The sequence below is a fragment of the Leiobunum rupestre genome, chromosome 4 (assembly GCF_980474605.1).
Source record: "Leiobunum rupestre chromosome 4, qqLeiRupe1.1.hap1, whole genome shotgun sequence".
Lineage (NCBI taxonomy): Eukaryota > Metazoa > Arthropoda > Arachnida > Opiliones > Sclerosomatidae > Leiobunum > Leiobunum rupestre.
Genome location: NC_143387.1, coordinates 23,343,744 through 23,363,335, shown reverse-complemented (window position 1 = coordinate 23,363,335; position 19,592 = coordinate 23,343,744). Strand labels below are relative to the sequence as shown.

Sequence of the window (19,592 nt, the reverse complement as noted above, 5' to 3'; positions counted from 1 at the left end):
CTGTCTTAATTTCAGTGAATCTAAGCAGCTATCGGTGGTTCTGTGGTAGAGCGCTCGACTGCCAAGCCGAATGGTCTGGGTTCGAAACCTGGGTGGCGCATTTGTTTTTAATCAATAGAGAAACGCTAAATTAGAATTTCTTCGATGCAATAATTTCAATTTCAATTCTATTTCAATTAAACCAAAATTTCGTACTCTATTAAATACGCTTCCGATAAAGCTGAAGGTCTAATTTTCAATAAGGCGTAACAAGTGTCGGTGGTTCTGTGGTAGAACGTCCGCCTGTCAATCCGGAGGTCTCGGGTTCAAATCCCGCCCGATGCGATCGCAAATTGATACTAAGACGAATACCGTGTACAACTGGTGGAAACCCTGCCATTGGACGTTGAGAGGTAGCATTACACTCAGCACTCGGTCCGTCCCAAAGTCATTAAGAAGAAGTTGGAGAGAAAACGCCCATATAAACACAACAGACTCAACCTGCACATCCGTCAGAACACAAACACAACAAATTCAACACTCACAACCTACGCATAAACATTACAAAAACCGTAATACACCAAACCGTCACGACGGTGAGCGAAAAAACACCATCCAAACCAAACCGCAAATGCATCCGCTAACGCTCACCGTCACACGGTGGTTTTGCCAACCCTTTGAGAAACTGCGTACGCAGTGATTACACTTTGCACCGAAAATGCGAACGCGTTCGCAGTCCTGACAGACAGACACACCCACAGACCCACCCACAGACCCACCCACAGACAGACACGGTCGTTGTATAACCCCTCCTCGGAGAGGTAAAAACCAAATTTTCTGATGTAACAGTTTTAGAAATCACATTATGATGTATTCTGCGCCGCACTAAATTTTCTTCCGAACCGTCTTATGAAAAATCAGCGGTAGCCTGCGCAGGTACGTATTAAAATTGAAGATGCAGAATATTCAATTTATTCAGCAGTTGTTTTTTGGCCGACACTTTCTGCTGAAATCGTGGTGATGAAAATTTGGAAGTCTACATAGAATTCAGAACCACCCATTCAATTTCTAATTTAGTCTTATATACAAAATATGTCTTCATTTATTAAAAATGCTAAAGCCGGAAAATCAATGTACATTAATGAGGGATAACATTAAAACCTCTTCAGTTGCGATTGCGCTAGGTCATGAACACATTTTTATATTCTCCTGCGCATTAGTTTTCCTATTGTCTATTTATAGTACAATTATCTTCGTGGGTAGAGACGACTGTAATATCCACTATTTTATCCTAATTTATTCTTTACATTATCGTAAAAGAGAATGTGAAAGAGTCGCCACGCGCGGAAATCGCGTGCTCGCATGAAATTAGAAACGAGAGTTATTTTAACAAAAAGAAAAGAAATAAGACGGTAGAAGAGTCGTTGTCAATAAATTTCGGTCCATCTGATTTTTGCATTTTTTATTGAACTTTGCCTACAACAACCCAACGGAGGACATTAAATTGGCGATGGAGATTCATTTGACACCTACGTGCATCAATTCTTCGGAATATTTGCGCCTTAGCAGCATCACAAACCAACATCTCAAGACTACTAAAAGTATTTTAACGAACCCTAACTTTCAAAGAATCTTCCAGAACATCATTCCAATTCCGAGCCCCAGCGCGTGATCACTTTCAAATTGTTTCATTTCTCTTATTATCCGTCGATTTAACCTAACAAACAATGGCCTTTCCGACTCCTCACTTCGTCCAGTTTTCAATCCAAGAGAATCGAGATAACATCGCAACTCGATGGGAAAAATTGCTTCGTCGCTTCAATACCTTCCTGGATGCTTTTGGAGTTGCCAACCCAACACGGAAAAAATCCATGCTCTTATACATTATGCAGGAGACGAAGTTCAAGACATCTTTGGCAGTCTAAACGTCATACCCGCTGTGGCTCAACCGGGAGTTCCTGCTCCGGACGCGTACGACCTCGCTGTCCAAACTCTCAACGCTCACTTCCTGCCACGTCGACACACCACCTATGAGGTTTTCAACTTCCGCCAGGCTAAACAAGGTGCGTCTGAAACTATCGATGAATTTCAAACCCATCTACGCACTCTCTCAAAAACGTGCGACTTTGCCGACGTCGACATGGAAATAATGCGTCACATTATCCAAACCTCAAATTCGTCCCAAGTACGACGACAAGCTCTTCGAAACGTAAATATCACGCTTGACGAATTTTTAACTCTAGCAAGATCTTACGAACAAGCGGATCTTCAGGCTATGACGATGGAAAACCGGGATAGGCAAGAAGTTGCAAACCTTAATGCTCTTAAAAACTCCTACGTTCTAACTCATCCTAGACAATCACCACTCTCCCAGCGTCAACCAATAAACTGGCAGTGGCAACCAAACCAACGATTTCGCAACAGTACACCTACGGCTCGAACTCAACAAACATCATCGTCTGGGAAATACTGCCCTCCAACTGCACGTTCACAACTAGGTGTTGAAAATATTCCATCTACAACTCTCAAATGTTTCAACTGTGGTGGACCGTTTCCACATTCACAAGGACGCTTAAGTTGCCCGGCCAGATCTACAAACTGTATTTGGTGCGGAAGACTTGGCCATTTTTAAGTACTGTGCAACAAAAAACAAGCCGAACTGAACCAACAGCCTCCTCAGTATGCAGCAGCTGCTATTTTAACAGAACACTATGACGACGAAGGAGACCAGACTGGCCCATATGTCGCTGATGATGAACCACTATGGGAAGCGTTGATCCATACTCTGACCACCAATCAACTCGTGGCTACTCCTGTGACCACGAAGTTCGAACTTATCGAAATATTCAATATCCGTGGCATAGATATGGAAGCACTTATCGATACCGCACTGAGAGAAAAATATTGCGTAGAAATTACATGGAACTCCTGGACGCACAGTAGCCAGGAATGTTCTGTATTTTTTACAGAAATTTTGGTAAATAACTTTTACTTGAGATTCCTGTAATTTATACAAATAGCTCATAGTAAAATTTTCAACCACAATCATGGTAATGTATACAACTGAAATAATAATTAAAATTTTCAACACGCCTGTAAATTTTACGGAATTTACAATTAAAAATTGCGTGAATATAGCCAGGAAATATTATATATTTTATTTGTTCTTACTACCCTTTTTAAAAATAAGTTTATGTACACTAAACATTTCCGTTATTAAATTTTAACCAATAAGGTACTTTAATTCTAAAAAATATTCAACAAATTTGCTATATATACCAATAGGCTCCGGCAGAACTAGAGTCCAAAGTAAGAGCCATAAACACGTGCACAATATAGTAATGCAACTCATCGGCTCGGAATCCAGACACGTATTAAACTTAGTTCAAACCACAAACACTAACGCGATGAATTTGCATTTAAATATATAAACATGAATTTGTTTTCATTTGATGGGTAATTAAAAATATGACTCCATTGGTGCTTTTACGAGATGTCACTAAAAATCTTTTCTTCATATTAGTTGATTTGAATAATGCATTTTTATGGATTATTACTGTTTGGTAGCAATTCAACTTCGAGCACAATAACTACAGGAACTAACCGTATTTTAAGTACCTTAAAACGTCTTCATTTTTACTGTAAATACATAGTAATATGTACTGAACAAATATGTACATATATAACATTTCTACCATAGAAACTACATGTCTGTCGTTTATTACAAATATCTGAAACAAACCTCTAATTTTTACTATAAACAAATAGTAATATATACTGAAAATGTATGTATATATTACAATTCAACGATAAATACTACATGAAGCCCCTGCATTTTAAATACCTAAAAACATCCTGTAATTTATACTGTAAATATTTCTTGAATAAAGTAATTTAAACAGTACAGTTCTGTATTAAAAAAATACAGAACGGGTGCTGTAAAATATTTCTGTAAATTCAACAGTTTTTTCTCTCAGTGCGGTGCTTCAGTGAACATAATAAAATACACCACATATTTGAGGCTAACTCCACAACCAAACCTTGATACGCCGAAACTAAAGGTTTATCCCTTTGCATCCCAGGAACCTTTGCCGCTCCTTGGCACATTCAATTCTACAATATCCATTAACTACCTGCATACTAAAGCTACTTTTCACGTCTTACATCCGTCCAATACGGCGTTCAATATTACTGAAGCATCAGCTCTCCGCAAATTAGACCTATTGCCATCATTATCAGCTATCCTCGAATCGCCAGGTGAACAACAAAGCTCCACTCGTACTTAAAAAAAATTAATATAACCATTTATTCAATGGTTTGGGAAAAATGAAGAATTACAGAGCTCATTTTCACATTGACCCTACTATACCACCAACAGCGGTTCGCCACCAACGCGTTCCTTTCCAATTACGGGAAGTTGTAAAAAAGGAAATAGAAGTGCTTCTTCGTTCCGATATTATTGAACCCGCTACAGGCCCTACCTCGTGGCTTTCTCCGCTCGTTTTAGTACCCAAGAAAAATAGCAGTGAACTTAGAATTTGTGTTGATATGCGCCTACCTCATAGCGCTATAGTTCGGGAACGCCCTACCCCCCAAATTTGAAGACATTATCCTTGCAATGAATGGAATGACTATTTTCACGCGGTTAGATCTTAACAAGGGCTACCATCAAATCGAGCTTGACGATGAATCTCGTGATATCACTACCTTTTTTGGGTCTGGCCAATTACTGTGCCAGATTTTTACCTAACTACGCAACACTCACCGAACCTTTGCGCAACTTACTAAAATAGGATACGGTCTGGATACAGTAGCGGCGCTAAGGTTTTTTCACAGGTGGGCTAATTATTTTCTGGCCCCTAAGAATTTTGTGACCCTTAGCGGGAACCTTGTATTGACCATATTTCGCAAAAGTGGTGAAATCGAAAAAACCCAAATTTTTCCAGGAAGCGAGAAGAGCAAGGTCGTTTTATTGTTGCGGCTCTCGTCGCGTTTTCTGGACCCCCTACTGACCTTGTATCCGACCTGGAGGGGACACGTGCATGCCTGGGATATTTCCCTAAATTTCCATAAGCCCCTTTCTATTCAACTTTCTCTCAATTTCCGCTCCCTTCCTCCCGAATCTATATGTTTATGGTCTACTACCTTTTTGAGTAAACAAATTTATATTGAAAGATTTTTTACAGAAAAAGTTTTTTGGCAATAAAACAAATTTCTAGAGATAATGACAATTCATAAATTAAAATATGTGGCCTCTTAATTATGAATATGTGGCCCCTCTCAGAAATGCAGGGGGGCTAAAGCCCACTTCAGCCCACCCTTAGCGCCGCTACTGTCTGGATATGGACAACTACACATCAAGAAACAATGGACAACATCAAGGAAAGTTTAAAGAGTTGCGCAACCCTAAACTTTTTCGATCCACAGAGGACAACCTCCGTAATTGTGGACGGCAGTCCCGTTCGCCTAGGAGCAATCCTATCACAACATGACTGTAACGGAAAAGAACATATCATAGCTTTCGCGAGTCGTTCCCTCACCGAAACGGAAAAACGCTACCCTCAAATTGAGCGGGAGGCTCTCGCCATTCTTTTTGGGTGTGAAAACTTTGATCTCTACCTCAGCGGATCGGAATTCCAAGTCAATAAATTTTGGTCCATCTGATTTTTGCATTATTTATTGATCTTTGCCTACAACAATCCAACGGAGGACATTAAAACGACGTAGAAAGCCGCTTTAAAGATGTATGAGGATGAGGTTTTATCTTAGCGTTAACCTTGGATTAATTAACACTAAGCATATACGCTAGAGAGCAAAAAATTCAAAATGGCTGTTCCGAACGCGATTTATGGGCAGAAAAAGTCAAAACGGAAATGGACGCTTCAATTTGGAACAATAGCCCCGCCATATGTTTTCCAATTTTTAGTTGCACCTTACAAACGTAATTATTAAGGGGAACCTAATGGTGCAAAAATTATAAGCCGCAAATAATTCATTTTTAAGTTATACTAATTTTAAAAATGTACGAACCGAACGGTTCGGGGCGTAGAATTCACTCCGCGGCGAAGAGAGCTCGCCGTCGCGCCGTTTTTGCCCTTTCGGAAATCGGACTTTAGAAAGATATGATAAATATAAAATTGTTACTTGCCAGAAATTTTTACCTCGTAAAACTCGCGTAAAATACGACATATTTTGAGATTTTCTCGGGAAATACGAGATGTTTGTCCGTGTTGGATAACGTAGGACTGATGACGAATGACATTTAACGGCAAGATATTACTAAATTTTTAAAGTGTCCAAACCGAAAATGTTTTTTTTACGGCGAATTCAATTCATTAGATACTAGGTACGATTTCACTGGAACTGATGTCCGTAGGTGGGGTTAATATATGCATCCAGGAGGAGGGAACTCTCCTTCGTGTGGGATCGATTCATCTCTCAGTCGCTCTCCCTTGTTTAATTCGCACCACAAGAGACTATACTAGGTACTGTCCTCTAGGTCGCGTTATAGATGGCACAGCTTGATTGGCAGGAATGGGGCTGGGGTGGCGCCGGCGCCCACAGCGCTCGAGCGAAGTGAGTGATTACAAGAGTTTTACTTTTAGTTTACACGTACAAAAATCTAGAAATATGTCATATTTTCCGTGGTAAAAATGGATGGCAACCATTGGCAAGTAACAATGTTACATTTATCATATCTTTCTAAATAATAAATTGCGGTTAAAACTTTTTGCATTATTGTTATCCTTTTGCTTTTTAATGCGAAACATAATTTTTCGGGAATTAATACTTAAGGAGATATATTTAATGGTGTTTATATATGCACCCATGATGATTATAAGAACGGGGCTGGGGGGGGGGGCACCGGTCCGGGTCCCCAGCGCTCGAGCGAAGCGAGAAAGCGGCACCGTAAGGCGCCAATGCATAGTTTTTGGGAAATTTTTAATTAACTTTTTAAATAATGCTTTGCGGGGAATAATTTTTGCTCCATTGGAATCTCCTTAAAAAGTACTTTAAGGGGGGTCGAGAAAGGGGAGCAAAGGTAGTGGCGGGGCTATTGTTCCAATTTACCATGGATGCTTTTGCCGCGGCACACGTGACCTTTTTTAGACCGTCTGCAAACTAGGATAAGTGATGGAGCTTGGAGGTTGATTCCATAATTTTTGCTATTAATTTCAACCATGTATTCGAATTTTACTTATGAAGTGTTAGGCATTAATCCACCAAACGAGGTTAAAGAAATTTGCTATGACGATTTATCTTCAGGTAAGCCATTCAATTATACTGAAATGTAAATATATAAAATAGCAAAAATGGTAAGCCTTGGCTTATTTGATATTAACCAAAATTCATATGGAATTTTAAATTTTCTTTAGCACATGATAGTTAATCTTTTATGTTAAAATATTTTAGATGATGATACTGATGATTTTAATTGGAGGAATGTCACAACGCAAATTGACGACAGAGGTTCAAAGCCAGAGTCCGAGTCAGAAAAACGCTCTGTGGGTCTCAATGAACTTTCAGATCTATCATCAAAAAGAAAGCATCTCCTATAAAGAAGAAAACAAAGAAACCTCACCAAAAATAAGAAACCAGATTACTTAAATATAAACTTAGAAGATCTGGAAGAAGCACCCGAAACTTTCGGGTGCTTCTTCCAGATCTACTAAGTTTATATTTAAGTAAAGCCACTCTTGTCAAGAAGAAAGCCAAAGGTCAATCAAAGAAAATTGCATCAAAACCAGAGCCAAAAATAAAGAAAATAATTAATGATCCGTAAGTTCATTCTACTCTGTAACTATACGCTGAAATAAATTTTTTGTTTCATTTTTTTTCTTCATTAGAAATTACCAGTGACTAAGAAAAACCTCCGACGGAAGAAAATGAAATTAGGATAGTAAGTTTTTCATATATTAGTTATTTAAATTAGCAAATTTATTCTACAATGTCTTCTAGTGAAATGCTATAATACTATGTTTTACGATACTTGGAACAAAGCCAAATTTTCAATAAAAAATGAGTACGTTGGTTTTCCAGTCCTTGCTTTTAGTACTGAAGTTTTAGCTTGGATCACAAATTTGGAACCAAATGAGTTATTGTATGAAATTTTCAAGGAAATTCTTCGCATCCTATTTACCGAAACTGCATCTGATAAATTGTATTTGGCCATAAGTTATTGCCAAGACATTCATATAGCGGTAAGGGTATTTTTATTTACCATTTTAAAAAGAAAATTAAAATAAATATTTTATGAATGCAGATAAAGTCACTGGGCTAAATATGATTTTACGGGAACTTTATAACGCTGGGTTATACTTCTCAACTAAAACAGTTGCAACTCTGGGTGAAGAAAGCGACATTTCAGAAGACGATGATGTGTTCTATTACGTAATAGGATACTTATTATATAATCTTTTAAATCACAAGAGTACACAATTGCGTTATCTTCCTTTTTTCACATTTAAATATTTTAATTCGAAATAACTAATTATTCACGTAAAATTGGGTTATTTCATCAAATTTATTCGAGAAATAACGATTCGACAGTAATGAAACGAAAATTTTCAAACCGTTTATCTTATAGTGCCTTGATTATTCTAAAGATGGCGCTGTGTCTCGAATTCAATTTCCGCTTGCCGCGTTAAAAGGGGTTAAAATGGGGGGATGAAGTTTCCAATTTCAGAACGGCTAGAACTATTTTTCTTACTGAAGAGAACTACGTCTGCCGTATATCCTTAGTGTTAATTAATCCAAGGGTAAACCCTCCCCTAACATATTAATTTCTGTACAGGGTGTTTTGATTTGATCGCCCCAGTCAATTGGCTCAAAAACCTAGGAATATAATACTGCGTACCTGGAACAGAAATTTGTATTCCCCCATCACGGACTCGCTGTTTTAGCTTCGTCAACGTCAGAGCTATACAATTTCGGACATACGAGCGTAGCGCCATCGTAAAAATAGGCGGAATATTTTGTCTCTATAAATTTTGCCCACTTTTCATTCTATTCACAAGGATTTTTTGTACACGTTGAAACACGAATATTCTACCTGGATTCTACGAAACTATTTTCGGAGATGTTTATTTAATTTGAAGACAAAATAAATAAATCTTTAACACGATTTTAAAACCGGCACGCATTTCTAACCAAGTCCCAACGAACACGCGGACGAAATTTTGACTACGGTGTCCGCTAGGTGTCTCTAGTACCTTATGTCCGAATTCCTCACATTGCCAGGCCTATGAATCCCATATTTCCCCTCCAGTATTTACATCCTCCTAGCAAAAACTATGTTACATAGAAATGTTAAATAATCAGGAAGTACATTATCGGGGAAGGTGTAAATTTCAGAAAAATCGTGACATTTTGAACGGTTTTGTAATTTTTATTTTTTTAACGCTAAGTGGTAGATGAAAACTGTCGATGAACAAGTTGTAGAGTATACTCGAAAACAATAGCTGAAATTGGCTTGGTCGGAATGGTCAATTGTTCACTGAGATATTTGGCACGTTAATCCCAGATTCCGCGGAAGGTTACATTATAACATTAATATGGAAAACACAATCATCGCCCTACTTGGTCGTGTACCCTCGAGCAAGTATAAGAATGGCATACTCTGATTGGGACTTGTCAACGTATTATGTCTAGTGTCCTTGACCACTATAACTTTCATCCATACCGTGCCACGATTCACCAAGAACTTAACGATGATGATAGGTGACTTAGATTGGACTTTTGCAACTGGTTCAGTACCCTGGCCATGCAAATGAAAATTTCCCCCGTTAGCTCTTCGTGTCCGATGAGTGCTTATTCTCGAGAGACGGCCCGTTTACCAGACAGAAGAACCACATGAGGGGATTTTATCACCACAATCAGGTCCAATTTCTTTCAACATCTGCGCTGGTTTACTACGAAATCGCGATATTGGACCTTTTTTTCTACTTGGCCTTCCTACACAATGAAGTTGCAAAAACGTTGGGATATGTACCTTTGATCGACATCCCACACCTTGTGTTCAAGCATGACGGTGCGCCTTCTCACCAGCAAAGAGGTGTGGTACAATTCCTTAACACCGAGTTCTCTGGGCGTTGGATTGGAATTATAGGTCAAGTGCGATGGCCTCCTAGTTCCCTTGCTTTGACACCGCCAGACTATTTCTTGTGGGGATTCGTGAAGGAGGAAGTTTATAAGACGCCAGTCACTAGAGAAGACTTGCGCTGGAGAATTATTGCAGTAACTACAGCTATGGTCCGTGGTTAATTTCAAAATATGCTGTATCGCCCACGAACGTGTACAGCGGCGGAAGGTGGAATTATTGAACCTTATTTAGTATAAGACTGGAACAATTTTAAATTTTGTAACACTTTCGGAAATTATTTTTATCTCAAAATTAATTACGAATAAAAAAATGTTTTTAACAATTTTTATTTTATTATTAGCAGTCATACAAACATTACAATTTAGATAGGTTTCTTTTAGTTGTGAAAAGGCTTTGGCCACATACTACCAACTTGTTATTTTTCATTGGCCTATTCTGACCAAAAAAATTAATTTACGATTTTCGAGTAAGCTCTACAACTTGTTCCATGACAGTTTTCGTCTACCACCTGGTGAACAAAAAAACCAAAACCGTGAAAAATGTCACGAATTTGATGAAATTTACAAATAACAACGACCTTCCTCGATAGTGTACATCCTGGTAATTTCACATTTCTAGGTAATATAGTTTTTGAGCAAAATGCTTGGGGTGATTAAATTTAAACACCCTGTATATGAATTCCATAATTCCTGATTTTTATGGATATTGACCAAAATATAAAAACAAGGATTCAAGGGCGGCCGAAATCTCAACAAGTATACACTAATCAGTATCGAAAATCATGGCTGTACAATATTTTACTTTTTATATCTTTTAGCGTTATGAAAGTAAATTTCTTTGAGTTAAAAAGATGTATGTGTCTGTTTAAAGTCATAATAAGTCGCTAGACGACTGATTTATTTTTATATTTAAAGCCAAAGTTCGACGGTTTCATACATGTACCAGTTGGCTTAAGTACGGAGATTGATCTTGAGCTCTTTGCTGAAAATGTTTACCATGTAGAGACCGGTCTCTCTGTCATTTAAATTTATTTCTAGCAAAATATTTTTAATATCTAAAACTAAACTTAATAATAAAAATAAATCTGATACATTTAATAGTTTTATTTGAGCATCAAACTGAACAAAGTATTTTTAAAGTTTCCACACCAAATGGTACAATAAATAATTGCAATAAATACTGTAAATATTTCGTTCCTTTGTTAACGGGTCATTTCACACGAAAATTATGCGCCTATCAGACGTATTTGTGTGAATACGAAACGTCTCGCGGTTTGCGATATTCATATCTTCAATCGAGCGCGATCAGCTATTTGAGAACATTTTTTAAAACACTAAGCCATTTTAAAAATAACGTCTGTTTTTTAAATAATAACATAAAACCTAATTCTAGTTTTATAAGCGACTACTTTTTACATAAATATTAATGGTCTTAAACCTAAAAGTGAAAGATTCTTAGAAAATGGGCAAAATTGTTTAATTTAATTATTAAAATATTAAGGAAAGATTTTGCATAATTCAATGAAAACGGAATCAGATTACGCAATCAATAAGTCAAGAAGTAACTAACTCTAACTGATTCATTTCACATTTCATTGAAGTCGAGATGTTAGGTAATTCTTTTTACAAATACTGATTTAAATGATTTAATTTAAATACATAAATACTACATATTTGTACTTCCATTCGTATCAATTGATTTGTGTACTCCATTCGTGGTTCCATTTTGATGCTTGTGGCTAGTTTCATTCGCTGCACTCGCCGAAAAGGCCTTTCTATTCAAAGGCCAAAAATCCAGCGCAATTCTACCGACATTGGAAAACGGTGTTTCCACTAAAATGTGGCCAATGAAACCAGCAATGTGCGAGATACACGAGAGTCCAAAGAAGTAGTACACCTATAACATATCGTTTTAATACTTAAGACAAAAGTTCAGTTATTGCGATAAAGATACGGAACACGATACCCGAGCGAAGCATAAGCCTATAAATATGTTATAATAATAATATTAACCAAGGCACCACCTTAGGCCCAAGTCAGCTAGCGACTTTTAATGCCTCTAAATCAGGTGACCGGGTTACAATGCGTAGAAGGGTTGGTGGCAAGCCCTTCATTCCGCGAGACCCAACCACTACCTACACTAACCACAAAGTTTTTTTTTTATAGAAAAGGCAAACCGAAGAACTCGTGGGCAAACCTCTTTAGCCAGTGCAAAAAGAACTTTAAAACTCTACGCTGAAGGAGTTGTTCTCAGTTTTCACCCAGTGCCGAAAGATACGATCGAGCTCGGCTACATTTGCTACGATGAGAAGTGCGAACCACTAAGCTACCCCACCGTTTATGTTCCATACGTGTGTTCAGTGGCGGCGCCGGCGGGTTGGCCTACCTTAATAATTGCATAAGGACGAAAATTCCTACTAAGCGACCAAAAAATACAGTATATTTTTTTTGGGAAAACTACTCTTCTTTATTGTAAGAATAATTTAAACCTTCGAAGAGTGCTCACCATATTTGGCTAGCTTTAGGAAATCAAGTGGCCCCAAAAAAAGAATTTTGAACGTCTGGCCGGCTTTGGGACGCAAATATAAATGTAATTTAGCACTATGCTTACAGAAAGGCTCAGGCTGAAAAACCTTTTAACCATTAGCCATTAGACATAACTTGAAAAATAAATAATAAATACAATATACATTTTGTTTCAATCTTTAACAGTAAAAGAGTTATAATTATTTATATTTCATTAATAATTTAAACCACCTCAAGGTTCCACCACCAACTCCACGTCGTGTCTCGCGACGTAGCGAGCCAAGAAGAGACGGAAGTTTGCCGTTTGCCGTTTGCTTTGTAAGCGAGTCCAGCTAGTAAGGTTGTACAGAAAATAATATGAAATGTAACTCTTTAGCGGTTATAGATAAAAACCAAATTCAAATTGCATTTTATGTTTAATTTTCAAGATCTTTTTAGTGGTAAAACGATATTTGGAGACTTAATCTATCCTTCAAGCCATACGACAATTTTATCAGTCTTAAATTGAGAGTTTTAAGTGATCGTTAACGAAGAGCATCTTACCATTACAAGGTGATTATACGCCATGGGAACAACAGTCGAACCAATATAAAGGTAAATTACAAAATAGTGCAGTAAATACGCCATGAATGTGATTTGTCCCAGAGGCTTGTAGACAGAAAAAGACAAAAGGTAGTTCGCAATCCCTGCCAAATGAAAAGATTAAACGCTTAGCACCGTATCACCAGATATTAACACGAAGAACATATTTATGCGAGAGAAAACCGGGAACCAGCATATTTTTCATTTCCATGTATTTATTAATTTAAATTTCTTACTACTTCTAATTATACTATTGGAAAGTTTTGCAACAAGTATGTACTATTCATAATATAAATTATTAATGGGAAAAATGATATTTAATGTAAAAACAACGTATTCATATTCAGGAAAATAAATATTAATGAAATGTGATTAATATGCTATATATCGTAACTATAAAAAAATGAATTATTATAATAATTTATTAATTAATTAATATACTAATACTTCTAAATAAAGTTTCGTATTCCTTTCAAGAAATGGCAATCTAGACCTGAATTCAAAATTGGGGCTGACAGAATAACACCACGTAAATCGGTTCTTGTTAACACTTAACCTCCTTTTCCAGTAAAGCAGGCGATTGAGATCCAGGCGAGAGACAACGCCCATCCTGTTCTGTACCATGAGACGTAACTTGCGGATTCAGCCAGAGAGTATTTCCCACCTGCTTGCCACGGGTAAGGCACGACTAGAACCGCTAACGCGATGAGTGTGGATAAAATCCAACCAATTCGAACCATCGCCTGAAATTAAATTTCGATATTATAAAATTTCTAATATGCCACGAGTTTTTTCATAGAAAGTTCGCAATATATGTGTTATCCAGAATGTGTTCAGGGGAACGGAGAATATGCAGGCCTCTAGATTCCCGGAAGGAAAACCACCTCCTTCCACCATTCCTCGCGTGCATATCACCCACTAAGTGGAAAACCACTCAGGTATATCGTAGACTTAAAATATTTTCCGAGAATCTTGAAAACAAGGCTATGGTTGCAGCTACATATTATATGCTAACCTAAATACATTCTTGATGTTCGATGTGTTTAGTTTTGTAATGACTATATTCGGTTCTTATTAAATACAGAAAATTTACCATTTACTTAAGATAAATGTGCGGCTGTGATTTAATTAAGATTAATATGCCGTATCACAAAACGCATAATTCTATTATATTTCAATTCTTATGAGTTGCAGTTTCAATCCATTTTCTCATAACTCCTACATTGACGTTGTTCGTCCAGTTTAAAATGTATCGTTTTAAAGGAACGTTAATAAAACATGTCTTTGAAATAACGAACACCTTAATGCTCGTTTCCCCATCTTCGCCTTAGTTCTATTTAAGTACAGTTGGTTTAAGTCAAAGGTCAATTTATTTAGATGACGGTGAAATTACGTTTGTTTCACATGAATGAGTAACGTTAAGGTATTTTTATTATTACATTAAAGCTAACCTGACTTAGCTGAATCTTCTTTGTGGCAAGAACTGTTCCCGTGAAAAGACCAATTGCATACACTGATATGTGAACGTGAGTAGACGCGTACATACGAGTCATATAGTTGATTCCAACACTGTCAAGAAAAAAAATTGAATTTCATAAAGATTCGTATTTACGTATATAGTTTTTACTATAAAAATATTTAATTCGTAAAACAAAACTTACACTGGATCTGTCCAAATGAGGTTCCCGTGTAAATTCGTTGGCGGGTACTGATATAAAAAAGTCATTATCCCTGAAGAGAGGATAGAGCATGCCACAAGAAAGGCTAGGAAGATAATTCCAGCGAGCGGCTTACTAAATGAAAGGGGCGACACACGTTTTACTCTAAGAATATTACGGTTTTCATATCTAACTTACGCGATGTAACAGACAACGTAGATAATGCCCAAAAGGTAACATTGCACATCTGCTGGCAGGTACCACGTTGTAAATACACACTATAATAATGAAATTGACATTATTACAGTTTTGATCGATAGCAGGAGCATTTTGGACTTTCACTATCATTTTATATTAGATATTTTGCCGCTAACACTAATCGTTTCATTCAGAATGTTTATTTAACTAGTTAGGCGCATAGCGCAACATAGACTTTCAACTGCTGATATACCTGAATATACATATGGATTACCATATGCATTTTTATAAGCACTAATACCGCAAAAATTGGTTGCGCATTTTCTACTGATTTCATATGATTGAAGAAAATTGCATTTTATCTTCTGTTTTTAATCTCATGTAGTTTTTATACGGGAATGTAACATTTTAGCTATCAATGCAGAACCCCTAGGCTTCAAGCTTCTTTGGGGCCACGACATCTTTCTCCACCTTATGATATATGTGCCTCTTGCTGAGCCCCTAGTTTTCGAGTTTCTTTGGTTCCCTTGACATTACTTCTCTCCCTTGTAACTAAGGGGCACCTGCTCTAACTGAGCACCTAGTTTTCGAGTTTCTTTGGTTCCCTCGACATCCCTTATCTCCCTTGTAACGAATGGGCTCCTGCTCTTCCTGAGCCCTAGTTATATAGCTTTAATGGCTCCCTTGATATCCCTCCTCCCCTTTGTAACGAAAGGGCCCCTGCTCTTGCTGAGCCCCTAGTTTTCGAGTTTCGTTGGTTCCCTCAACATCCCTTCTCTCCCTTGTAACGAATGGGCCCCTGCTCTTGCTGAGTCCCTAGTTTTCGAGTTTCGTTGGTTTACTTGATATCTCTTCTCTCCCTTGTAACTAATGGGCATCTGCTCTTCCTGAGCCCCTAGTTTTCAGGCTTTAATGGCTCCCTTAACATCCTTTCTCTCCCTTGTAATGAATGGGCCCCTGCTCTTGCTGAGCTCCTAGTTTTCGAGCTTAAACGGTTCCCTCAACATCCCTCCTCCCTCTGGTAACGAAGGGGCCCCTATCTCCTATCTGATCAACATTATTTATTTAATTTGACATTATCAATATTAGTTTTAATCAGCACGTGGGGTACAGGCAGAAATTATCCAATGTGAAATTTGAGAGTAGATCGAAAAGGAACGAGTTTAAAATGTGGTTATCCTTTCGGAATTCAGCAGATAAACTCACCATTTCGTTGAATTGAAGAAAATTGTTGACAAATAAAACATTGGCCCACCAGTTCTTCCGACACTTACGGTATATGTCTCCAGAAACGAAATTCCACATTGGCCCCGAAGACAGCAATGGGAAAATTAAAGCTATTCCAATAGTTAAGAGGATAGAAGGCAATAGCCTTGAAAGAAAAACGTTGATAAAAATTATTTATTGAGAATATGGAAACTACTTTCACACTTCTTAAATGTTAACAGATTATACCTCCATACTCTGCAAATGAAAGCTTGAATAGGCTTGTAAGGTTTGGAGTTTTTGTTATCCTTCAGAGCTTTGTATGACAAAAGTACGGCCCTAGAATCGTACAAATAAATTTTATTTCTAGGGTGACACGCAACTAAAATTAAATTTATTAGTACAAATTCCAAAATACAAGACTATGTAAAATGAAATAGCTAATTTCCCAGTTCATCTGCTAAAAGATGATATTAAGAACAATGTACCTGAACCAGAGACGTTATTTATAAATTTGTTATTTTAGGTAGAACCCGTGGAGAGTTTTTTTTATTAAGAAACGTTTGCGTTTCGTCTTCGAAAGGTCATAATCGAATCGGAGAGCAGTAACTATTACTGAACAGCTATCCAGGGCTTTTTCCTAAGATATCTAAATAATAGTATTTCCCCAACCATAATTGACCTCGACTTAACCTTATGTTTTAGTACGATTTATAATTTAATGAGCAGAGTGAGGTCTACTACTAAACTTAAAATATTTTTGTCCGATCAATTAGTTTACTGTATAGGATTTGTTGTAATTTGGATTTTTTTTTAAATTGAGGGGTTTCTAGGATTGGAATTATCATATCCATTATCACGATAGCCGTAGTTCCATTTGAAAAAATAATCAACGAATTGAACTCAAGCACGAGTCGAAAGACCCCAAAGATCCAATTTCGGGCGTAACAATTTCACATAGTAATACATGTACAAAATAAGTTGAAAATATATGTGTAATGTAGAATAAACTAAATAATATAATGAGGCGAAGCTAAAATTCCCAACTTAACTGTCTTAAGGCGTTTTAATTTCGACAAAATTTAAACGTTAAACCTTCAAATTTAGCCGATCAACATTTTATTATATTTCAACATTATACGCATAGAAACTTTCAAAAAAGGAACTTTAAATTTGTTTCCACGGAGTTTTCCAACTACGCGAACACAATGTTCGATATGTTCCGACTTCAGCTTGGGAAATTACAAATTGTATCGTTGTTTTTCTCTTAATTGAATGCATAAATGTGAGACCAACTTACGCGATGAAAAGAAATGTTTCCACTGCTATGTATCCATTTTCAACCATTAAAAACAACACACTTTTTCTATGATCATCAATGTTGTGAATGTTTTCTAAAAATATAAAGAGCTCAGATTTCCGTTAGTGATACTTATTTATAGAGTAGGAGCATTGTTTTACTTAGTAGTTGTTTTTGGACCAGGACATACGCGTGGATCAGAAAGACCCACCACATGGAAAGGTATCGTAACCCGTAAATGAAGTCTAAATTTTGAGCGATACTCTTGTGTTGAATCTCGAACCCTTGGACGAAGTTCCGGCGAACAGAAAATGACAAGAGTATTTTTCCTAAAATGCCTAAAATAAACCGAGAAAATTAAAAGAAAAAGTTTTTCTTAACATTAAAAATGCATTTTAAAATTATTTCTTAAAAAAATTCAATTAGTAATAAAATTATCTCCCAGATCTGTCTCCCAAAATGGAAACGGGTCCAATTTCACTTTGAAAAGCAGTACAATAATTAAAAAAACACTATTTGCGGTTTGATGCATGCGTCGCTTTTAAACAAAAACGTCGTTATTTTTGCACAAGAAGAATTAAACTAGTCGGAGAACTAGCTAAGCCTAGTTTTTCATGTTTTTTTTATAAATTGTAGCAAATACAACCAAGGTTTTCTATTACTGTCTATAATTACCTAGTGTATCGCTATAATAAAGTATCCAATAATTTTATGTAATATATTCAATTAATTCCAATTTTTTAAGAAATACTGTAATAAACATACTTTGTTTTACGTTCGCTTCAGCTGATATGTCCGTCGAGGACTGAGTTGCGGTGAACATTTCATAAAATGTGCCAATTACATTTGCTAAGACAATAACTCCCAAAACACTCCTACAAAAAATGAAAGAAAATTTTAAATTAATAATAAAGACTAGATGAACTTAGTCTAAGATTTATTCTTAGAAGATAAGTTTTCTTTTAGCTCTTCTTGGTTGGTTTAGATAACGGTTTACTCCGCAACGTACCACTGTGCCACTACTAACCGCAGATTTTCCATAAGATAAAATTAAACTTTAGGACTTTTAATGGAAAGGGAAACCGAAAGACCAAAAACTTAAAAAAGTGTGATTAAGAAACTGTCAATTTTGGAATCCTTCAGCCATTTTTCAAAGGAGGGCAATCTTCATCAAGGACCGATTTAGGCAAGGAAAACCTGGGACTGCAGCTATAGCTGCGGCATTATGCTGCTATACGGAAGTCCCGCACAATCATAGATAAATAAATAAAGGAGATGAAAAAATCGTCGCAGCTCTATTCGTTTTTTTTATGCCACACTCCCCCAAACGGGTGGATAGAGAGAGATTTATCCTAGGAAAATTTTGTCACGTGATAAAGTTAACTAGCTCCCTGGCTCCCTCTGGCCATGGAGAAAAGAGGCTTTTAGAAAAATAAAAAACGGTTGTGTTCGAATTTGAAAATGACGAGGGATAAGAAAACGTTTGTAGTTAAATTTATATTTTAAGTTCGCCCATTATTTATTGATTCTTAAAAATGGAAAAATATTGCGTTTTCCGAACATTTAAAATTATAATATATCAAGTAAACCAGGTACAGGTGGAGTAAAATTTTATCCAGTGCCAAAACCCAAGAAAAAGCTAAAAAGGTGTATTGCATGGGCTACAGCTATTAATCGGAGGGATATATTAAATCACAATGATGTTAAAGGGCATCAATATGTTGGGGGTAATTGGCCAACAGAAAAATATCCCGATGCAATAAAAGAAACAGCACAGGTAAAATTTTACCTTATTTTCCATTCATTTAATACTTTGTAATACTGTACTATTTTACAAATAGAACCGTATTTATTTGGAACATTCTTATTCCGGAGTGAATACGCCTGACAATGAGCCAGTCATTGGTAATTGCTACTAATTATGCGAATTTGTTTGACATTGTATACACGTTCTTATTTTATCAATTTTAGTTTCAGAACCTCTGAATTTACTATCACGAAACGAGCGTAACGAAACTAGTAGGACGTAAATATTCATCATC

At 36.7% G+C, this 19,592-nt stretch overlaps 1 protein-coding gene across 1 annotated transcript; it reads right to left on the bottom strand.

Annotated features, from left to right (window-relative positions):
- Positions 1–11,561: 11,561 nt before the first annotated feature.
- LOC149947197 (nose resistant to fluoxetine protein 6-like) lies at positions 11,562–18,417 on the bottom strand. Its single transcript, XM_090172661.1, has 11 exons — positions 18,316–18,417; positions 17,712–17,888; positions 17,551–17,644; positions 16,500–16,589; positions 16,251–16,416; positions 15,045–15,124; positions 14,850–14,981; positions 14,640–14,757; positions 13,745–13,931; positions 13,150–13,292; positions 11,562–11,977 (listed from the first exon to the last, which is right to left on the bottom strand). The coding sequence occupies exons 1-11, from the start codon at positions 18,371–18,373 to the stop codon at positions 11,747–11,749; spliced, it is 1,476 nt and encodes a 491-aa protein (XP_090028787.1). The 5' UTR covers positions 18,374–18,417; the 3' UTR covers positions 11,562–11,746.
- Between the last annotated feature and the right edge of the window lie 1,175 nt (positions 18,418–19,592).

Coding starts and splice junctions, on each gene's coding strand:
- LOC149947197 (XM_090172661.1), bottom strand. CDS start 18,373: ATGTTCACCGCAACTCAGTCCTCGACGGACATATCAGCTGAAGCGAAC. Junction 17,889..18,315: donor TGAAGCGAACGTAAAACAAA/GTATGTTTATTA, acceptor GGTTTATTTTAG/GCATTTTAGGAAAAATACTC. Junction 16,417..16,499: donor TTCATTTGCAGAGTATGGAG/GTATAATCTGTT, acceptor TTTTCTTTCAAG/GCTATTGCCTTCTATCCTCT.